Source organism: Carya illinoinensis, chromosome 9, assembly GCF_018687715.1.
Source record: "Carya illinoinensis cultivar Pawnee chromosome 9, C.illinoinensisPawnee_v1, whole genome shotgun sequence".
Lineage (NCBI taxonomy): Eukaryota > Viridiplantae > Streptophyta > Magnoliopsida > Fagales > Juglandaceae > Carya > Carya illinoinensis.
The window spans coordinates 161,125-181,985 of record NC_056760.1 but is presented as its reverse complement, the minus strand read 5'-3'; the positions used below and the strand labels follow the sequence as shown (position 1 = coordinate 181,985).

General features: G+C 38.6%; 1 protein-coding gene across 4 annotated transcripts in view; it reads right to left on the bottom strand.

The window, feature by feature from the left end:
- LOC122276424 (CCR4-NOT transcription complex subunit 3) overlaps positions 1 to 15,538 on the bottom strand; it is a 34,428-nt gene extending 18,890 nt beyond the window's left edge. The window contains exons 1-7 of one of the 4 annotated variants that reach the window (XM_043086120.1): positions 15,251 to 15,538; positions 14,981 to 15,112; positions 13,556 to 13,693; positions 11,785 to 11,835; positions 1,336 to 1,425; positions 1,055 to 1,201; positions 720 to 830 (exon numbers count right to left, since the gene is read on the bottom strand). In XM_043086120.1, the coding sequence (XP_042942054.1) occupies positions 720 to 830; positions 1,055 to 1,201; positions 1,336 to 1,425; positions 11,785 to 11,835; positions 13,556 to 13,693; positions 14,981 to 15,112; positions 15,251 to 15,343 (762 nt within the window). In that variant the 5' untranslated portion in view covers positions 15,344 to 15,538. The remainder of the gene's footprint in view (positions 1 to 719; positions 831 to 1,054; positions 1,202 to 1,335; positions 1,426 to 11,784; positions 11,836 to 13,555; positions 13,694 to 14,980; positions 15,113 to 15,250) is intronic. The other 3 variants (XM_043086119.1, XM_043086117.1, XM_043086118.1) reach the window with 3 other exon arrangements.
- Positions 15,539 to 20,861: the final 5,323 nt, after the last annotated feature.

The following is a 20,861-nucleotide window of genomic DNA, read 5'->3' as shown; positions in this document are numbered from 1 at the left end:
GAACATAATAAAATTAGTTTTACAGGGGTCAGACAAACCCAATAGCACATCAGTATGGATGAAATCCTCAACCATATGCCTTCAAAGTCTTGATATCCCAAATGCATCATCTCATGTCCTAAAGGTAGCAACACTACCAAATTGAAAGATATTTTGTAAAAGGAAAAAAGAAAAAAAAAATGGTTGGATACTCAGCAAGTGCTTCAACAAAATGTTAACAATAGAGCATGCAAAGAAATCTTTTTTCAGTTGATAAAAAAAAGCCCATGACATTAAAGGCTTAATAGAATCAACCACTTCCAAATCAATTTGCCCACAAATCACCCAAATACTTATTCTAATCTTGCACGTCACAGTTTTGGCAATCAAGAAAAATCTACTCTACTTGGCATCAACTAAAGCCTACGAACATATAATGCAGGACAGCTCTATTACTTAGACAATAAAATTTTCTTTCGAAAAGTTATTGACATTTCGAGTGAGTTTTGAATCAACGAACTAACTCTCCACCTTGTTCCTAGAGAGCCATTTGAACTAGTACTCATTGGCTTAGTCAAGATGCTGACACTAAAAGATGTCTTCTTCTCTAATTCAACATATAAACCCGCCACAGTTGGAAAGAAATCTCACCTAAATTGTTTGTAAAATCACCAATCATCTTTCAAACTTCAACAAATATAGATATCAGAAAATACACACCCCATTGCAGAAAGAATTACCTTCACAAGACTGGGAGGACCAATCACAACCAAATCTTCAAGAGACTCCACCTTGTCTAATGGTAGTGTGTTGTAAAGGTCATCAACATCACTAAATTCATCAAAATCCTCCTGCCAAAAACACAAAAATATATTGAAAAGTTCATATATCTGATAAAGGTGATCTCAACAGATGGCTTATCAATTGTAGTTTCTGATTGAATGGAATTGAGAAGAAAGAAATAAAACGTAAAAGACACTAGAGGTAGATACCGTTAACAATGTATCTTTCATAAAATAGCAAAGCTTACAAGAACAATACGAAAGGAACAAAATTGAAGAATAAGCACACAGACCTGATTGCGGTCCACATAGTCTTCCAAAAAGTCTCTAACATCATTAACCTGCTCGGGACTCAGTTCATCATTATCCAGCAGCCTCAAGATCAGTTCCAACTTCATTATATGAGCCTTGTGCCGGGTGATAGAGGTCTCTAAATGTGTCTTTCAAACAAAATAAAAAGATTCAATGACTGCTGAGGCTCAAAACCAAAAACAAAAAGACATTTATAGACGTGATTGTTCTCGGACACCCAGTGCCAATCAAATGAAATAATTTATAGATGTGATTGTCCTACCAGTCTTGGTGGTCTAGTCTTGCCCTTCTTAACAGATAGCCCCTCAATCTCAGCTTCAAAGTTATCGATCTGAGACTCCAACTCCCCAACCTACAAAAGGAAAGAGCACATCACAAATATATTTGCCAGATGATGGCATTCAGAAATTTTTAAGGATGTCCAAAGACCAATATATACAATCAACATGGATAAAGAGAAAGAAGCACAAATGTGTGAAATTATTAAAAAGTCAAAAGATTCCACCGGGTGCAGGTTTCAGCCACCAACTTATTTAACGACTTTGGCTTTCACTACAAGACGTAGAGGAAACCATTCAGTTGCATACCACTTGCAGTATGCACAAGTTTAAATTACCTTTTTCCAATCAAGCATACATCTGGATTCCTTTTTTCAATGTCCCAAAATGCATGTCTACAAACTTAAAATAGTGTGCAATATTCTATGGCTTCTGTTTTACCCTTACTTTCTAACATAGATGGCAATCAAGTTCCATTGGAGAGACCTTTTGAAGCAGAGGAGGTTCTTTGGGTGATTCATGGGATGGCCAGGGATAAAGCCCCGGGTCTAGATGGGTTCTCAATGGCCTTTTATCATGTTTGTTGGGATGTGGTGGAGGAGGATATTATGCAGGTTTTTCAGAAGTCACACACCTTTGGTAAATTCAAAAAAACCATTAAAGCGTCTTTTATTGCTCTTATCCCTAAGAAAGTTGGGGCAATGGAGGTGAAAGATTTTCGGCCCGTTAGTCTCATTAATGGGGCGTATAAGATTATAAGGTGCTCGCAAATCGCATGAGTAAGGTTATGAGTAGTATTATATCAAAATCACAAAATGTGTTTGTGAAGGGGAGACATATCTTGGATTCTGTGTTGATTGCCAACGAATGCCTAGATTGTAGAATCAAGGAGAGTACACCCAGGCTCTTGTGCAAGTTAGACATGGAGAAGGCCTATGACCATGTTAATTGGGATTTTTTGTTCTTTACTTGGGAGGTGTGGTTTTGGGGATATATGGATTTCATGGATTAGGCATTGTATCACTATGGTTCATTATTCGGTTTTGGTGAATGGAGCACTAGAAGGATTCTTTTTTTTTTTTTTTTGATAGGTAGCACTAGAAGGATTCTTTAACAGCTCTAGGGAATTAAGACAAGGGGATCCCCTCTCCCCTTTGTTGTTTGTCATTATTATGGAAGCATTGAGTCATATGTTGAGAGCGGTTGTTTTTTTTTTTTTTGATAAATAAACAAATTTTATTGATCAAAGAAAGGCACAACCTGAATTACAACACTAATACCCCACCTAAGTAGGTATATTAGAGGCAAGAAAATCGTGAAAAGCCATGCCATTAAAATCTATGGCTATAGCCCATCTACAAAGAGTTCTAAAAAATAAAAGTTTCAACTCCTCCAAAGATCTTTCCTGATCTTCGAATGTCCGCTCATTTCGCTCCCGCCACAAACACCACATAATGCATATAGGGATCATCTTCCACATAGCTTTGACTTGTTGTCTACCTCTTATGCTTGGCCAGCTAGCCAACATTGCCTCCACGGTTTTTGGCATCACCCAGCCATTGCCAATCGCACGAAAAGCTCATTCCATAGGGTCCTTGCTATTTCACAATGCAGTAGTAGATGATCAACCGACTCTCCCCCTCCTTTACACATGCAACACCATTCTGCAATAATGATCCCTTTTTTCCTCAAGTTGTCAATAGTAAGGATCTTACCCAAAGAAGCGGTCCAAACAAAGAACGAGGTTTTGGGCGGTGCCTTGTGACGCCATATCTTTCTCCAAGGGAACTGAATATTATACTCTGGAGTGAGGGCTTTATAAAAGGATCTAACGGAAAAAATACCTTTACTTGCTGGAATCCACCACATGGCATCCTCTTGCTGGCTGTTTAGTCTTATAGAGTATATGAAGCTATAAAAATCTGCAATGCTACTGATTTCCCAGTCCTGTATTGCCCTACTAAAATTAACGATCCAAGTAATTTGTCCCCCCGATAACTCCATAGCATCTGCCACTGAGACTTCCTTCTCGCTTGCCAACTAAAAGAGAGTAGGATACAAATCTTTTAATGCCCTGTTGCCACACCACGTGTCGCTCCAGAACTTTATCCTGGATCCATCGCCCACCTGAAGCTTAACAAAACGGTTAAACACCCCCCAACCAATTCTAATGTGTTTCCACAACCCTACTCCATAGGCCCTTCTATCTTCTCTAGTGCACCAACCCCCCCACAGGCCACCATATTTCTTCTCAATTACCAATCTCCATAGAGAGTCTGATTCCCTAGCAAATCACCACAACCATTTACCCAATAAAGCCCGATTGAAAACCCTTATATTTCTAACCCCCAGACCTCCCTCCGGAATAGATCTGCACACCTGCTCCCACTTTACTAGGTGGAATTTGAACTGGTCCCCCAAACCCCCCCACAAAAAGTCACGTTGGAGCTTCTCAATACGGGCTGCCACACTTGCTGGTATTGGGAAGAGGGATAGAAAATAAGTTGGTAGGATGGAAAGTGTACTCTTTATCAAGGTAATCCTTCCACCTTTTGATAAATACATTCTCTTCCATCCTGCCAGCCGCCGCTCTATTTTCTCAATCACTGAATCCCAGATCAAAGGAGCCCTCGGAGCATTCCCCAAAGGAAGGCCCAGATAAGTCATAGGGAGAGAGGTTGTCTTGCAGCCCAGAGTTCTTGCCAAGCAGCGAATATTAGGAACTCGTCCTATTGGCACCAATCCTGATTTATCCAGATTCACCTTCAAGCCAGAGACTGCCTCAAAGCAAAAAAGTAATGCCTTTAGAGCTCGCACCTGCCTTTGATCAGCTTCACACATAATCATTGTATCATCTGCAAACAGTAAATGGGAAATATTAATGATACCCCTATCCGGGGTTCCAATCGGGAAACCTTCTATAAAACCGTTTGAAAGCAACACCGACAACATCCTGCTTAAAGCCTCCATAACTACTACAAACAACAAGGGTGATAACGGGTCCCCTTGTCTCAATCCACGTGAGCTCTGGAAGAAGCCCGCTGAAGCTCCGTTTAACAACATCGAGAACTTTGCCAACGATATGCACCAATGGATCCAGGCCCTCCATCTCTCCCCAAAACCACATCTCCTAAGTAAATGGAGGAGGAAATCCCAGTTGACATGGTCATATGCCTTTTCCATATCAAGTTTACACATGATTCCTGATTTCTCAGCTTTCAATTGACTATCCAGGCATTCATTGGCGATTAACACTACATCCAGAATCTGTCTTCCTTTAACGAAAGCATTTTGAGGTTGCGTGACAATCTTCCCTATCACCTCACTCAGCCTATTCACGAGCACTTTTGAGATTATCTTATACACCCCATTCACTAGGCTAATAGGCCGGAAATTCTTAATCTCTGTCGCCCCCACCTTCTTAGGAATCAAAGCAAGGAACGTGGTGTTAAGACTTTTTTCAAACTTTCCAGCCCTGAAAAACTCTTAGAAAACCTTCATTAGGTCATCTTTGATAACTTCCCAACAGTCTTGAAAGAAACCCATTGAGAAGCCATCCGGTCCTAGTGCCTTATCTCTCGCCATTTTCCTCACAACTTCATGAACCTCACTCTCCTCGAACTCCCTTTCCAAGCGTGAGACATCATTCAAACCGATGGTATTGAAATCCAACCCATTCAACAAGGGCCGCCATCCCACCTGCTCTTTTAGTAAGCTATCATAGAATTCCACAACATGATTGTGGATTACCTGCTCATCTCTACTCTCCACACCATCCACTTTCAAAGTCTCAATATTATTGTTTCTCCTATGTGAGTTTGCAATTTTGTGGAAGAAACTCGTGCTCCGATCCCCTTCCTTCAACCACAATGCCCTGGATTTTTGACGCCAAGACATCTCTTCTAGTAATATCCACCTCTCCACTTCAGCCACCAACTCCACCTTCCTCTCTTGTTCTGCCTGAGTGAGTTGTTGTACCTCTTGGAGTTTCTCAATCTCCTATATTTCTAACAACTTTGTTTTTTTATTTTCCCCTACATTACCGAAAGACTCCACGTTCCAAACTTTTAGATCTTTTTTGAGAGCTTTCAATTTTGCCGCAAAAATGAAACTGGGGGTACCTTGGAACTGATAAGAAGACCACCACTGCTTTATCCTTTCCACAAAACCTTCCGCTTTCAGCCACATATTCTCAAATTTGAATGGCCTACTACCCTTTTGAACTCCTCCGCAGTCGAGCAATGTAGGCCAGTGATCTGAACCAATACGAGGCAGACGCTTTTGCCACACCTCTGGGAAGTGGCTTTCCCACTGGTGAAATCAAGAAGCGGTCTAGTCAAGACCAAGATTGATTATTAGACCAAGTGGCAGTACCCCCAGCTAGAGGCAAGTCCACCAAGTTCAAGTCAAAGATACACTCCGAGAAAGCCTCCATTGCTGGCCGTAACCTTCTACTCCCCGAAGATCCACTAGGGAATCTTACCACATTAAAATCTCCCCCAATGCACCAGGGAAGTTCCCACCAATTGTGAATCCCAGCAAGTTCGTCCCATAACAAGCCTCTATCAGTGTCTAAATTGGAGCCGTAAACACCTCCAAAAGCCAACGTAAAATTATCGGCTACACTTTTAAATGAACACGCCACAGTATAATTTCCAATAAAATCCTCAACCCTTTCCACCACACGTCTATCCCACATCACCAAGATGCCTCCCGACGCCCCATTAGAGGCAAAAAAAGCCCAATCTACATGGACCCCGCTCCATAAACTTCTCACAATACCCCTATCAATAAATTTCAATTTGGTTTCTTGTAACAATACAACATCCGCCTTCCATTCCCGAATCATGTTTCTAATCCGCAAGCGCTTATCCACCACGTTAAGCCCACGGACGTTCCATGACACAATCTTTGGCTTCATTGAGGAAAAGTTTGCCCCTTCCCTTTCACCATTCCCCTACTAGCGCTGCCCTCCATATTCATCGACCAATTTAGTCTTTTCAGTTCCCAATGTTTCTTTGAGTCTCCCTTATTTTTTTGTTTATGCCCCGCTTCAATTGTTGTGAACAAAGCCAAGAACTGTTCCTCATACCCGTCACATTTAATCCCCACAAATTTTTGTATTTCTTTCACCTTGTGAAAAACCCAATCCGAGACATGGGGTTGAGTTGGGAGGCAGAAATTCAAAGGGGTGGGCTCCTCCAACCTGCTCAACTGAATTTCGTGAAAGTCTCCTTCCAGAGAGATGTCGTCCAGACTCAGTTGTCCACATAAGTCAGGGAGACCAAAATCCCCCCTACCGACTGCAAAAGACCTTTGGATCCCTCCTCCTCCTCTTCCTCCACCTCAGAAACATCCATTGGTTGTACTGAAATATTCACCGACGTCGTCTGACCTCCACACGACGGGGAGGAGCCATCAGTCTCGCCAGCGGTATGAAATCCTTTAACGGCAGGGAATCCTGAGAAACTATGGTCGCAGAGTTACCCACTGCCTCCGTCGGGATCGTCTGTGGGGTCACCGCTACCCCGTCCGTCGCCGGTGAGCATGGCACGAACACAGGAGCTGGCGAAGCTCCGTTTCTCTCTATCGGGTCCTGCGTCTGGCTCCTCAGACACGTTGACGGGCCTGGCAAACAATGTTGGGCGAGATTGGGCTGGGACAGGCCAAGCCCAAAACCCTGGCCTCCAGACAAGCAGGCTATGCTACCTGTATTGGGCTGGGCCTCCACCCCTTGTGCAGCCCTTTCATTAACAGATACTGCACCCGGGGCCCTTAAACCTTGCGGCCCACCAGAATCCTGAAGCCCAGGACCCATAGACCCTTCTGCACTTACTTCTTTCCCTCTCCCTCTTATTTCCTTTCTTAGCCCGACAAACACTCTTAACTCCTCCATCTCCTTCTGCACTTTCCTCAGTTGTCCCTACAACTCCAACAGGCGCCTACTGCTCACCCACGTCTCCTGGCCAATCTTAGGCTTGCCGTACCCTGTGTTCCATGCATGTTAAGGGGCTCAAAGCACCACTCCACCACCGCAGGTTGTGCATGGCTTGTGGTCACCGTAACCTGGTCTTGCCGCCGAGAGAGCCTCGGCATACGACAGGTTGTGTGTTTTCCCCTCTCGGTCTCTTCTGGACGTGTGAGGCCCGGAATCTTTACCAGCTTGCACACTATTTTGCGTCAACTCCACCGTGAGCTCCTTGAGTCTTCTCCAACCCCAGCCACCTACACCTTCAGGAAAACAGAGCAGGCGCTTTCTCCCCCCTTGCCCGTACTCTGCTATCGATAGAAAACGCCCTCTCTTATTTGCACAGCGTTGGGCAACAAAGGTTCTATAGCCCTCCCTTATCACCGAGTATACCTCCTTTCTCCCCCCTCTCAAGCATTCCTCCAATACTTGCACAAACCACAACGCTGTGTTGCGGCACATCAACAGATCATATTTTTCCTTCCATCCCTGCTCGGAAATACGAAGGTTAACTCCCTCTTTCAGGAGCATAATCCTTTTAGACTCCACTATTAACTCTTGGAACACAGTCATTAGTAACACGTTGTAACTCCGACGCCTTCAAACGTTGAACTATTACCGGCAGCCTATGCCGAAGTATTGCACGTGTACGGAGAGAGTTTTACATGTACGGAGACAGTTTCTTAGCCCTTAGTATTTTCTTTCTTTTTCTTAAGATACAATTTTTATCTCATTGGCTCCAGAAAGAAGCTGGAATTGGGATAAACCAGATTTGGGTTTATTGATAAGAAGGAAGATAAAATATGTCAGTCAGGTCCATAGAACAGGAGCACCAAAAGAAATTACCCAATTTGTCTGCAACTAAGCCAATAAGCTTGAGAGCGGTTGTTAATGAAGCTTTATTGCTGAATTTTATGTGGGAGGTGTTACTATATCTCAGCTTCTATTTGCTTATGACACTACCTTTTTTTTTTATGTCGGGGAACCTCTCTAAGACAAAGCCCTTCGAACCTACCCATGCAGAGTAAACCCTGGTCCCATGCACGGCACCCTCGGAAGTTTTCCTACACAGAATTGGTTAAATTGCTAGCTTTTCACCAGGAGGTGAGACCCCAGAGGATTGTTTGCACCCATGAGGTGTTGAACCTTGGACCTTAAGGGGAGTGATACCCCAAGACCAAGGCCTTCACCACTTGGGCCAACCTCTTGGTGCATGACACTACTTTTTTTAGAGCCAGACAGTGGTCATATGCAGTACTTGACAGTTGTATTACTTTGCTTTGAAGCGGTTTTTGGCCTGAAGGTAAATCTCTCAAGTTTGAGATGGTTCCTGTGGGTGGTGCGACCAATATTCAGGTCTTGGCAAATATTCGGTTGTAAGGCTGCTTTGTTGCCTCTGAAATACCTCAGTCTTCCATTGGAGGCTGCTTTCAAGACAAAATCTATTGGGATGGTGTGTTAGAAAGAATCAAAAGAAGATTGGCCGGGTGGAAACAGATTATTTTTCCAAGGGTGGCAAATTAACTACACTTTATCTAACCTCTCTACTTATTTTCTATCTATATTTCCGTTACCTGCAAGTGTGGCCTCTCATATAAAGAAAACTTTCCGTAACTTTTTTTGGGGAGGCATTGGGGAGGAAACTAAGTTCCATCTTGCGGGAGTCGATAAAGTTTGCTCACCAATACCATGTGGTGGGTTGGGAGTGCGTAATGTAACACTTTTGGGGAAATGTTGAAGATATCATAGGGGAAGGAGAAGGCTTATGGAGAGAAGTAATAGATTCTAAGTATGTGAATATTCGGGAGGGTTGGTGCTCTAATGAAGTTAGGGAGACAAATGGCGTGGGATTGTGGAAAAACATAAGAACTGGATGGGGAAGATTCTCCCAGTTTTTCAGATTCGCAATTGGAAGAGGTATTAGTGTTTATTTTTGGCATGATGTTTAGTGCAGTGAAAGGGCTCTAAAGCAGGTGTTTCCTATGCTCTACCAAATTTCTCGTGACAAACAGGCTGCTGTGGCTGATTTTTTTTTTTTTTTTTATAAGTAATTGTGGCTAATTTATTGGTACTATCAAATGGTGCTATCCACTGGAATGTGAGTTTTTCGAGAGCTGCTCAAGATTGGGAGTTGGTTATGTTTGCTGATTTCTTTGACTAGTTATCTGCAATGTCGATTAGAAATAAGATGGATATAGGATGACGTGGAATCCGAGTGGAAATAAAAAATTCTCGGTGCACTCCTTTTACAAGGCTCTCTTGGGATTTTCAAACGATCATAGCTTTCCTTAGAAGGCTATATAGAAGTGCAAGGTACCTAGCAAGATTGCTTTCTTTGTATGGACTGCATCTCTTGGGCGGATCATCACCTCAAGTAAAACATGATCTCATCATTTCAAATTGGTGTTTTATGTGCAAAAGTGTTAGGGAATCAATAGATCATCTTTTGTTACATGGTGAGGTGGCCTGGTTTTTATGGAACAAGATCTTTAATCAGACCGGGGTGGCATGGGTTATGCCCGGAAGAGTTAGGTGCGGTTTGAATGGTGAGTTGAGATGAAAGTTGAAAATTGAATAAAATATTATTAGAATATTATTTTTTAATATTATTATTGTTTTAAAATTTGAAATAATTAAATTATTTATTATATTCTTTGTGAAAATTTGAAAAAATTGTAATGATAAGATCAGATGAAACACTTCTTGTATCCAAACAGGACCTTAGGGATATTCTAAGCTGCTGGACAAGAATTAGGGGAAATGCCCACATCGCCGCTATGTGGAGAATGATCCTCGTTGCATTATGTGGTGCTTGTGGGTGGAGAGAAACAAGAGCTGCTTTGAAGACACGGAGCATTCTTTAGATGAGTTGAAGCGCTTTTTTACAACACTTTACTCTCTCGGGCTTCAGCCATTATTTGCAATACGGATAATCTTCATGATTTGCTTATATCTCTCACTAGTGCTTAGATGTACTTAGGCATGTTCATTGTATACTACCGATGTACTTGGGCGATGCCTCTTATATCAATAAAACTTTACTTTTACATATGAAAAAAAATACAAAACTAAACTGGGAAAATCTGAACTTCATCTAGCATGAAATGCGTTCATGCTCTACTTTGTTGAAAAGATTGACTTACTAAGAACCAAAAAGGGGAACAAGATGACTAAAAGCCAGTAATAAGCCAAGACATTACAGGGACCTTGTGGAGAAATATCATAAAATCAAAGTACGGTAAAGCATGGGGTGATTGGTGTTCAAATGAGATAAGTGGGCCATATGGGATGAGGCTTTGGAAGCACATAAGAAGAGGATGGGATACATACTTTAGAAATACGCTCTTTGGGTTGGGTTACGGATGCAAAATCAAATTTTGGCACAACATATAGTCTGGTGACAAGGCACTCAAGGAAGCTTATCCAAAAATCTATGGCATAGTAAGAATGAAAGAAGCCTCGATTGCGGACCTTTTGGTTACATCAAATGGTGCTCCTCAATGTAAAGTAACTTTCATTATAAATGCGCATGATCGAGAAGTCAACACAATATCGAAGTTTTATAATCTCACATACTCGACCCGCATGAGAGGGGAAGTTGATGGCAAGATTTTCTGGCATCACTCCAGGAGAGGGAAGTTCACCATCCGCTCCTTCTATCAAGTCATGAACATACATACAACAAACCCATTCCACTGGAAGAGTATAGTATTTGGAAGACAAAAGCCACCCTTAAAGGCACTCTTTTTTGTATGGACAACTTCTTTGGGAAAGATACTCACACTTGATAATTTAAGGAAATATCGATTTATTGTCATGGAGTGGTGTTGCATGTGCAAAAAGAGTGGGGATTCTGTTGATCATTAATTACTTCATTGTGAGATTGCCACGGCCGTATGAAATGATTTCTTCACTCGGGTAAGACTAACTTGGGTGATGCCAAGAAGCGTGATCGATCTCCTAGCTTCTTGGACAGACCTTTAGGTAACTCTCATATTGCAGCAATATGGAAAATGGTTCCAATATGTCCATGGTGGTGCATTTGGACGGAAGGGAACAACAGAAGCTTCGAAGATTGAGTGCGATCAATGGAAGAGCTTAGGAACTTGTTTTTCAATACTTTACATCATTGGTTGGCTGTAATTGATTTCAATGGAATGAGTTTTCATGAATTTCTTGTATCACTGAACTAGCACACTCAGGCGATGCTCTTGTATATGTCCCGTATACTTGGGTTTATGCATATTCTTATGATTAATAAAATTTTGTTTACCGAATAAAAAAAACAGACATTGATATGCACACAGTTTTCATACACATATGCAAGATAGCAAATAGATAAGTCATTTAAATGTGTGATGAGACGAACCAAAGAAGATGAATCTCAAATCATACCATTGTACCAAGTTGAAGCCCGTTAGGAAAGAAATAAAAAATGGAAATAAGGTAAAAAGCTTATTCATACCACATTGTTCAACCAATCCCTTGTCTCTGATTTAGCCTTCTCCTTTGGGTCCTTTCACCAAAGAAAAAAGAAGAATGATAATTAAAGTGTTCTGCAATTAATTTCCTCATATACTATAAAAATACATAAATTTACCTTTAATGGTTTCTATCTATTCATTCACTTCAAGTAAAGTACAAGATGTTTTTTATGCAGAAAACCATTAAGTAATTGCTGAAAAAGAAAGAAACAAACAAGAAAACATAGAGAATCTTCGGAATTTTTTTTTTTTTTTTTTTCCATAGGCACCAATAATTGCATTAATTGAATATGGCATGATATAATAACCCGAAGCAGACATGATATGGGTCAGATAGATCGAGCTACTTCACTTTTACATCCAAAGAATCTTTGGAATTCTATGGAAGTATCATCACCAAATGGGGAAGAAACAGTAAATCTACTAGTTTACCAAAACGGGCCTAAGTAATATGCTATGTACCAAACCCATATCCCAAAGAAATTCCATGCATGCAACCATCTTCTACTTTTCTTCGAAAAAATCTACAATGCTTAATGAGGAGCAAAACAAGACCCCCACATGCCAGTGTTTGTTAAAGCGCGCTTAAGCGCAAAATGTAAGGCACTAAGGCCGCATGTTGTCATATGTGACATGTATGCTCAAAACCCAATATAATAGTCCAAGTTGGTTTTTTGTATACGTCCTATGTACTTGGGCTAGGCCTACTTATTGTTTATCAATAAAAATTTTGTTTACCTTAAAAAAATCCAACTTGGTTTTCCAGATGGATTGATATATATATATTTTTTTTTATCGGCAAACAAAATTTTATTGATCATAAGAATAGGCAAGATCCAGCATACGGGACATAAACAAGATTCCAGATGGATTAATATTGGCTCACTTATGTACAAGTCAATACCTAGAATTTTAGAGCTTTTTTTGGTACATCTTGATTGAACCACGTACATTAATTTGATTGTGGCTATCAAATATTACAGATTGTATATTTAGTAAAGTACAAGAAAATTATATGGTATTTAATGAGTAAATGTAAAGTAAATATTTGATTACTTGATTTTCATGTTGCATTACACTAATAAATTGAGTTAATAGGCTAGAAATATAACCATCTTTGCTTTTTAAACCTTTTTATTTTATTTTATGGATTTTTTTGTTATTATACAACATTTTAAAATACATGCGCTATACTTCAATCAAACCCGTACTTGCACTTCGCTCCTAGGCTCTAGACAATGTGCTTAAGTGCACCCAGCACTTTCACCAAAATTGGCACATACATGAGAAAATTCTAAATTATCAGATAGTGCATGCTGACAATAGTTGGAATGATCAACACAGCACTAAAAGCAAAACAGCTTCGGGAAAAGCATCATTAACTTGTTTGAACAGAGCCTCCTCATCAACCATTTAACTAACCAAGATTATTTCAGTGGAAAGCAGGTAATGGCTCAATTATAAAATAGTGGAAAGGAGGACACGGGAAAAGATGCACATGCGGTGTGGCATCCTCTAGGGAATGAGGGTAACTATCATATATTTTATAAAATGTAAGCAATTATAGAAGTCAAAGGTGAATGTTTATGTCATGCCACAAGATACAAGTAATTGCAGCTTACATATCTGACATCACACCAGCCACAAAAACATTTTCAAGCTAGATGGCCGCCTAATGTTTTACAATCAACACGTCTCCCATTTAATACAATATTCGGTCATGAAGCAAGCATCAAGAAAGAGAATGCTTACAGTTTTAGGTTGCTGGCCCAGTCCTTCTTTAGAGAATGCTTTTGTCTTAGTCTCCTTTTCACAGATCTTAAATCTTTCCATTTCACGCTCAATAAGTTTACGAGCATCCACCAGAGCCTGCTCATAAGAGGCACTAACCTACGTCAACATGTGCCAAGAGAAAAGAATTAATTGTCATCTTCAAAATCAAGAAAATCAATTTATGTGCCAAGAGAAAAGAATTAATTGTCATCTTCAAAATCAAGAAAATCAATTTATCATAGTTTACCATAGAGACAAAAATAATTAAACAAGAAAATTTCAAAATAATTCCAACAAAAAAGATATTGAGACATGGGACCAAAAAAAACAATGTTGGTCAAAGTTGATTATGGGAAGTAAAAATCACATTATTTCTACTCAAATCTCCCCCATGTTACAAAGATTCATGGCCCTTCCATTACCATACAGCATAAAAAATGCAAGCTTAATTTTACCCAGCCCCCTTCCCAACAATTCATCTCCGTGAAAATCAACTGGCAGCCTTCGATCGAATATGGAATTTGGCCTCTTTGGGATGGATTGGTTTATGCCTTATCATGTTGTGGATCTCTTAACATGTTGGAAATCGCTTTTCAGTAGCCATCAGTGCACATTTCTGCGGAGGGTGACCCCATCATGCTTATTGTGGTGTCTTTGAAAAGAAAGAAATAATCATAGTTCAAGGATTGTGAGAAATCAGTGCTGGAGCTCGAGTCTTTGTTTCTTAATACCCTCTTTCATTGGATTGTAGCCCAAAATAATGCTACTTTTATAGTTATACTTTTCAATAACTTTTAGCACTTTTCCTTTTGCTACTTAGGTAGATCTCTTTTATAATTCCTGTATGCTAGGGTAACACCATTTTTAATCTTAATACATACACCTCGTCAAAAATATAATTACTACACCAGGAACACCTAGGCAAGTGGAAACCCATCCGAGCACTCTGGAAAAAGGACTATAGCCACAGATATATATGAAGAACCTTGTAACAATGGAAATCTGAACCCGTTTGAACCCATTGGCAACCAATACCCAAAATCATAAGAACAATATGCCAATTCTACGATAGGAAAGCAATTTTCCATGCATGCCATCAACAACTCTAACGTCTCTCCTTCCATATACACTAAATCAACACTAAAAAAGATACATTTCAAATAACAGAGACAAAATTACAACTTTTGGGCTATACTTTATTATTATTATTGGCACAGGGTGTCTGGGGTCTCCGGGAACAGCGTCCCAGCTAATCTCGTGGTGTTTTGGGCTATACGCGTGAACAAATTATTAGAAGAAAAGAAAATTTGTAACAAAACTAGCAAAATGTACAACGCTTTGCCTCTTCGAAATGCAAAAACCCACGCCGTGTTTCGAATTATTTGCAAGTAAGCAGATACTGACCTTCTTATCCTTGATCTCGCTGGACTGAATCCAGGTCTTGATTTGGTCCCTGTACCTCTGAAGCTTCTTGATCTCCTTCTTCAAGTCCGCCTCGAACTTCTCTTTCTGATTCGCATTGTCCGTATCATAAACCTGAAAATGGAAAAAGAATAAACAGCATTCATTATTCAACAAGGCTGCCACCAAATTTCAAATTTAAATTCAAATTCTGATTTCCTCTGTAAAGGCAAACAAGGCGTACAGAAAACAATGAGTATCGAAGTAGACGACCTTGTTCCAGATACCGTCGAAAACATCAACGCCTTCTTGGACCTTCTTGAGAACCCGATCGATCTCTCCCTGAAGCTTACGGCTCGCTCCCATTGTGGAATCCAAGCCAACTTATCATTCAAAGGTTGTTATATCAAGGGAGAGGAAGATAGAGTAATTGGATTTCGCAGGTAGATTTTGGTCTTTTTTTTTATAATCCTGATTAGGGTTTTCGTGCTTTGCTGTGGAAGACAATGACGGAGATGGGACGGCAGAAAAGATGGAATTAGCTATAAACTCAACTGGGCCTTTCCTCTTTACGTATGCGCCACTATCTTCATTGTATATTTACGAAAGAGCTTTTCAACTTATCATTTTTATATATTATACACTATATTTTTATATAGTTTTTAAACAATTTTAAATTAACTAAATTCTTTTATTTACCATCAATATACCATATATTTAATAAGAAAAAAATATAAAAAATAAAAAAATATAGTGTATAGTGTGTAGAGATGATAAATAGAATTCTTTTTACAAAAATAAAAATTTCACTCATCATTTTTATCCCACACACCACACATAATTTTTTATTTTTTTATTTTTTTTACTAAATGTGTGGCGTATGGATAATAAATACAAAAATTTAATTAATTTAGAAAGAATAAAATTATAAAAATAAATATAAATATAATATGTGGTGTATAAAGATAATAAGTAGCAAAACTTTTTTATCATCATCTTCTCAATATCCTTGACGTGGTATTAATGATATATTCATAATTAAAATATAATAAATAATTTTTAATTATTTAATACCACATTAATAGATGATGAAAATATAATAATAAAAATTATTATGGTGTAACCTGTCTGGTTCAGTTCGGTTTAATTTTACCGGTTTAGGTCCAATTTTTCGATTTTAATCAAGTGTCACTATCATTAAAAAATATAATTTTCTAACATATACTAATTAATTAAAATAAAATGTAATTAATATACTAATGTATATTAGTATTACTAATGTATTATGTATTTATCAAAATGAATATGTTGATAATTTATTAGGCCATAAAATGTAATTAATATAAATATTTTATATTAATAAAATATAATGAAACAAATATTCATATTTACTATTAAAATTTTACGTTATAAATAGTAATATAAAATTATTTTATATATAATTATATATACTATATATAAAAATTATATCTATAAAAAAATTTATCTACTATTAAAAATTAATTTTTATATATATTATAAATTGGTCCAGTCTAGTCTCAGAAAGCTAAAAACCAAAACCAGACCGGATTTAACCAATTTTAAAAATGTAGGAATCGGTCCCAAACCGGTTCGGTCAGAGCCAATTTTCCGATTTAAATTTTCAATCCTAAAATATATAATGAGTAGCATTACTCATACAAAATATATATTGTAAAGAGGTAAAATACACCAAACCCAAAATAGTTCTCAAAGCCCGTCCTATTAAATGGGCATCACTAATAAACAAATGAGGAGAGAGGAAAGAAGGGACAGAGTAGGAAGGGAAGGAGTTAGGGTGTTATGAGGAAAAGAGGGCATGAGATATAAAGGAATGGTGAGATGATATAAAGCAAAGGGAATGCAAGAGATAAAAGATAAGGGCACATACAAATTTAGAGACTTTTTACACTGGAAGTGGAAAAAAGACAATTTCTCAACACGCTCAATAATCTTCAAATGAGCGTATGAGACTATCTTCAACCTTTCTACTTTTATTTTTGTGAAAAATATTATTGCAATAAATGGGCAACTAATCAGATCTTTTTATGCACACAACATGTAAGGCCGAGAGCCCAAACCCTTCAGTCACTTTGATTGCGAGTGCTATTCAAGTGCATAGTATAAATACTACACACAAAAATACATATGCGTGCTTGTATACTGTGGGCAAACACTGTGCCACATGACACCATGCACATCTGCACTGTGCAGGGCACAAACAGTGCCATGCACACTGCACAGCCCCCCTCCCATGGTAGTTTGCAACTGTCATGAGCCCGAGCTTCCACCAACGATCACTACCAAGACCACTGGTGTCCTTCGCCGAGTCAGAGGTAGTCCCAGACCACCTCCCGCGACGACAATCTTGTCGCACCAACCATGTGCACGAGATAGTAAATGGCCGAAGTGGTCCTTCGTTAGACCCAATGCGGTACGGTAGGGCCTCCAGCGATCACCCAATGGCCCACCAGAAGCTGTCTACCACCTCTAGGGGTGGTTCTTGATAGCCCACCGCCACGGACAGTGGCCCTCATGTTACAATCCCTAGAAAAAGTCACTTTGGGAAAAGCCTTGACACTGCCCTTGGGAGGTAAGGACAGCACCTTGGCTAGCCCACAAGCATGCCTTGACTCGTGAGGTGACACGCACGGGGCACCTAACATGCATGCATGCATTGGCCCGCGCGGTGGCACGCACGGGGCGCCCAGCATGCGGGCTAGCATGGCTAGTGAGAGCTTACTTGTGTGTGCAACCTGACGCCGCACGCCCATGCGAGTCTCAGTGTGCAGGCCCATGCGCACCATGGTGGGCCGCGTGGCCCTTGCATGCACCCATGCACCGCAAGGCCTTGCGCGGCACTTCCAACCCACCTAGCCATACTTCAGCAAGGCTAGTGGTATTGTGACGCCCCCAAATTCCGTTTGGAATTGGACGGACATTTGAAGCATCGAGACATGCAACACAAGGTTACCTGCCCCCGTTCATGACATATAAGATGCAATGTTTCTAACATGCATCTAACATTATGCAATATTCGCAGCGGATAATTTTTTTCTTTAGCAATACTATGCACCAAATTGAAAATATCCCAAATGCTTAAAACATACTTCATACATAAAGACCTATTGAACAGATCACAACACTAGTCCAAAATGGTTATGATCCAAAAAGTACTAGAGATGCAACTCCATTGTACAAGTAGTAATTTACGTTAACTACTATATTAACATTGACATCGCACCGTCACTTAGTCAACTGTGTCTAGTTGATCAGCTCCTCATTCTCCTTCAGGTCCTGTAACAAGATCTACCATTCGGGGGGAATGGTAGTTGGGACTACCAAAGTGAGATTTGATTACAAATCTCAGTAAGTTAACAAAAAACTTCCACACAAGCTAATAATGCATGGATGACAGTAAAAGCATAAATGTATAATCAAATTCATAAGTAATTAAAGCATAACTTGGCGTACAACATAGCATAATTGACTTGACATGAACTTGATCTGAAACTTGACTTAACATGAAAAATACATACTCCACAGTTATTGTGGCCCCATGTATTGTACGTGTACATACATACTCCACAGTTGTTGTGGCCCCATGTATTCTACACAAACTTGACTTAACATGAAAAATACATACTCCACAGTTGTTGTGGTCCAATGTATTCTACGTGTAAATACATACTCCACAGTTGTTGTGGCCCCATGTATTCTACACAAACTTGACTTAACATGAAAAATACATACTCCACAGTTGTTGTGGCCCCATGTATTCTACGTATAAATACATACTCCATAATTGTTGTAGCCACATGTATTCTACGGAAACTTATTCTTTAACTGCTTAAATACATACTCCACAGTTGTTGTGGCACCATGTATTCTACGTATCACAATTGTTGTGTCTCACGTAGTGTATACGCCACAATTGCTGTGACCCCATACATAAGTAATCAAGATGAAACGTGACTGGAATACGAAATGACTGAAGCCCTGACGTAACATAACGTGACTTGAACATAACTTGAAATACATGACCAACTTAAGATAGAAACATTTCGTAACATGTCATAACATATAATAGACAACATATTTAACATGACATACTTGCAACAGTGAATATTACATGACTTGACATACATGTAATAGATGGCATACTTAGCATGACGTACTTGTAAAGTACAGTAATACATGACAGAATATATTATGTAACAGATAAAAATTGATGACAGAATAAATTCTGTATAATAGACAATTACGTGATAACTTGGCATGGCATGACATATATGATAACACACATACATACACAGTAGTTCCTTTACTTAGCACACATACACAGTAGGCTGCTAGTAAGTTAAAAGCTAACTTACCTCAATCTCCGCGTTTCTTATAAAACTTCAAGTGCGATCACGAGGAGCTGTAATTAGTGATTCTAAAAGTTAGAACTAAATCACTAATAATTTGAAATATGGAAAATACTAACTTAAAGAGTAAAATTTTTATTTTACTCTCTACATGTGGGAAAATGACCATTTTACCCATAACTTAAGGATTTTGCATACTAACTCCAAAAGTTTCCAAAATTTATATTCCTCATGTAAATTTTGTCCTAAACTTAAATATCAACTCAGAAAATTTAAAACAAAACACAATTATGGAAAACACACTATGGCGGAAACATCCATAGGTCATTTCCCTTGATTTTTGTTGCAATTCCTTCCAACTTCAAAACTCATGCTTAAACCAAAATTTTGCAACAAATATCTTCCAATCCTAACTTCAAAACCATACTTAAAATATCCATTTAGAAAAAACTAATAATTAACACCAAACTTTTTTTTGTAAAAAGATCCAAGCACTTGAATCACAAGTTTTGACCTTAAATCAAAACATCTTCAAGAATTTCAAAAATCAAATCTTACTTCTAACATATTTATAATATCATTCTAACATCAACCATGCTTTAAATCATCAAACTAAAGTCACCAAAATCACAAAATAACATTTGGAGTTTTTGGTTTTACACTTAGTCCAAAAACAGAAACTTTTTCCTCAACTAGTTTTGATAAATCTCTTGATCTATGACTTATAAATATATGATCTTCAAACCAAACCATCACATGGTTTAAAAAGATGTCCTAAAACATATATAAGCTTCTAATTCAAGATCACATGGTTAGAAATTAACCAAAACATAAATTTAGTCAAGAATATCCACACTTTGGCTTATCTGAATATCTCTTTGCATAAAATTTCATATATTTGAAACTAACATCAAATATCTTCAAAATAATAATATAACATGTATATAAGATGCTTAGGATCCTCCAATAAAATTATCAAAATCATTAGAATAGGTTTAGACCACCAAAGAGTTAAACTTTCTAAAAACAGAAACTGTTTTTCTTCTTCCAGTTTCTAAGTTTTTAAATCTAAGAAAATCTTTCATAAAAACCTTTAATCATGCAAAAATCCTCAACCAATAGTCATATATACATGTTAACAATACTCCATAAAAATTTCGGACCAATATCTATCCATTAGCTTGGTCAAAAACTCCAAACTATAACATATTCTCCAGTTTATCTCCCAGAATGACCTTTCTATAGTTTATATAATATTTTACTGGCCAAATGATTTTCAAATGGGACAAATAAGATATCCATGTAAATTAGACTAAAAAAGGAACAACTTATATGAAGGAGACTTTATCATAAAACACTTACAAAAACTTCAAAATGGCATACAAAAAAACTCCTAAAAGCTGTCCGAGAAAGAGTGTTTGATATTCTTTTAATGGAAAGTATAAATGAAAATAATTTCGTGGGGAGAGGTGGCTGGAGATACTTATGGATGAGAT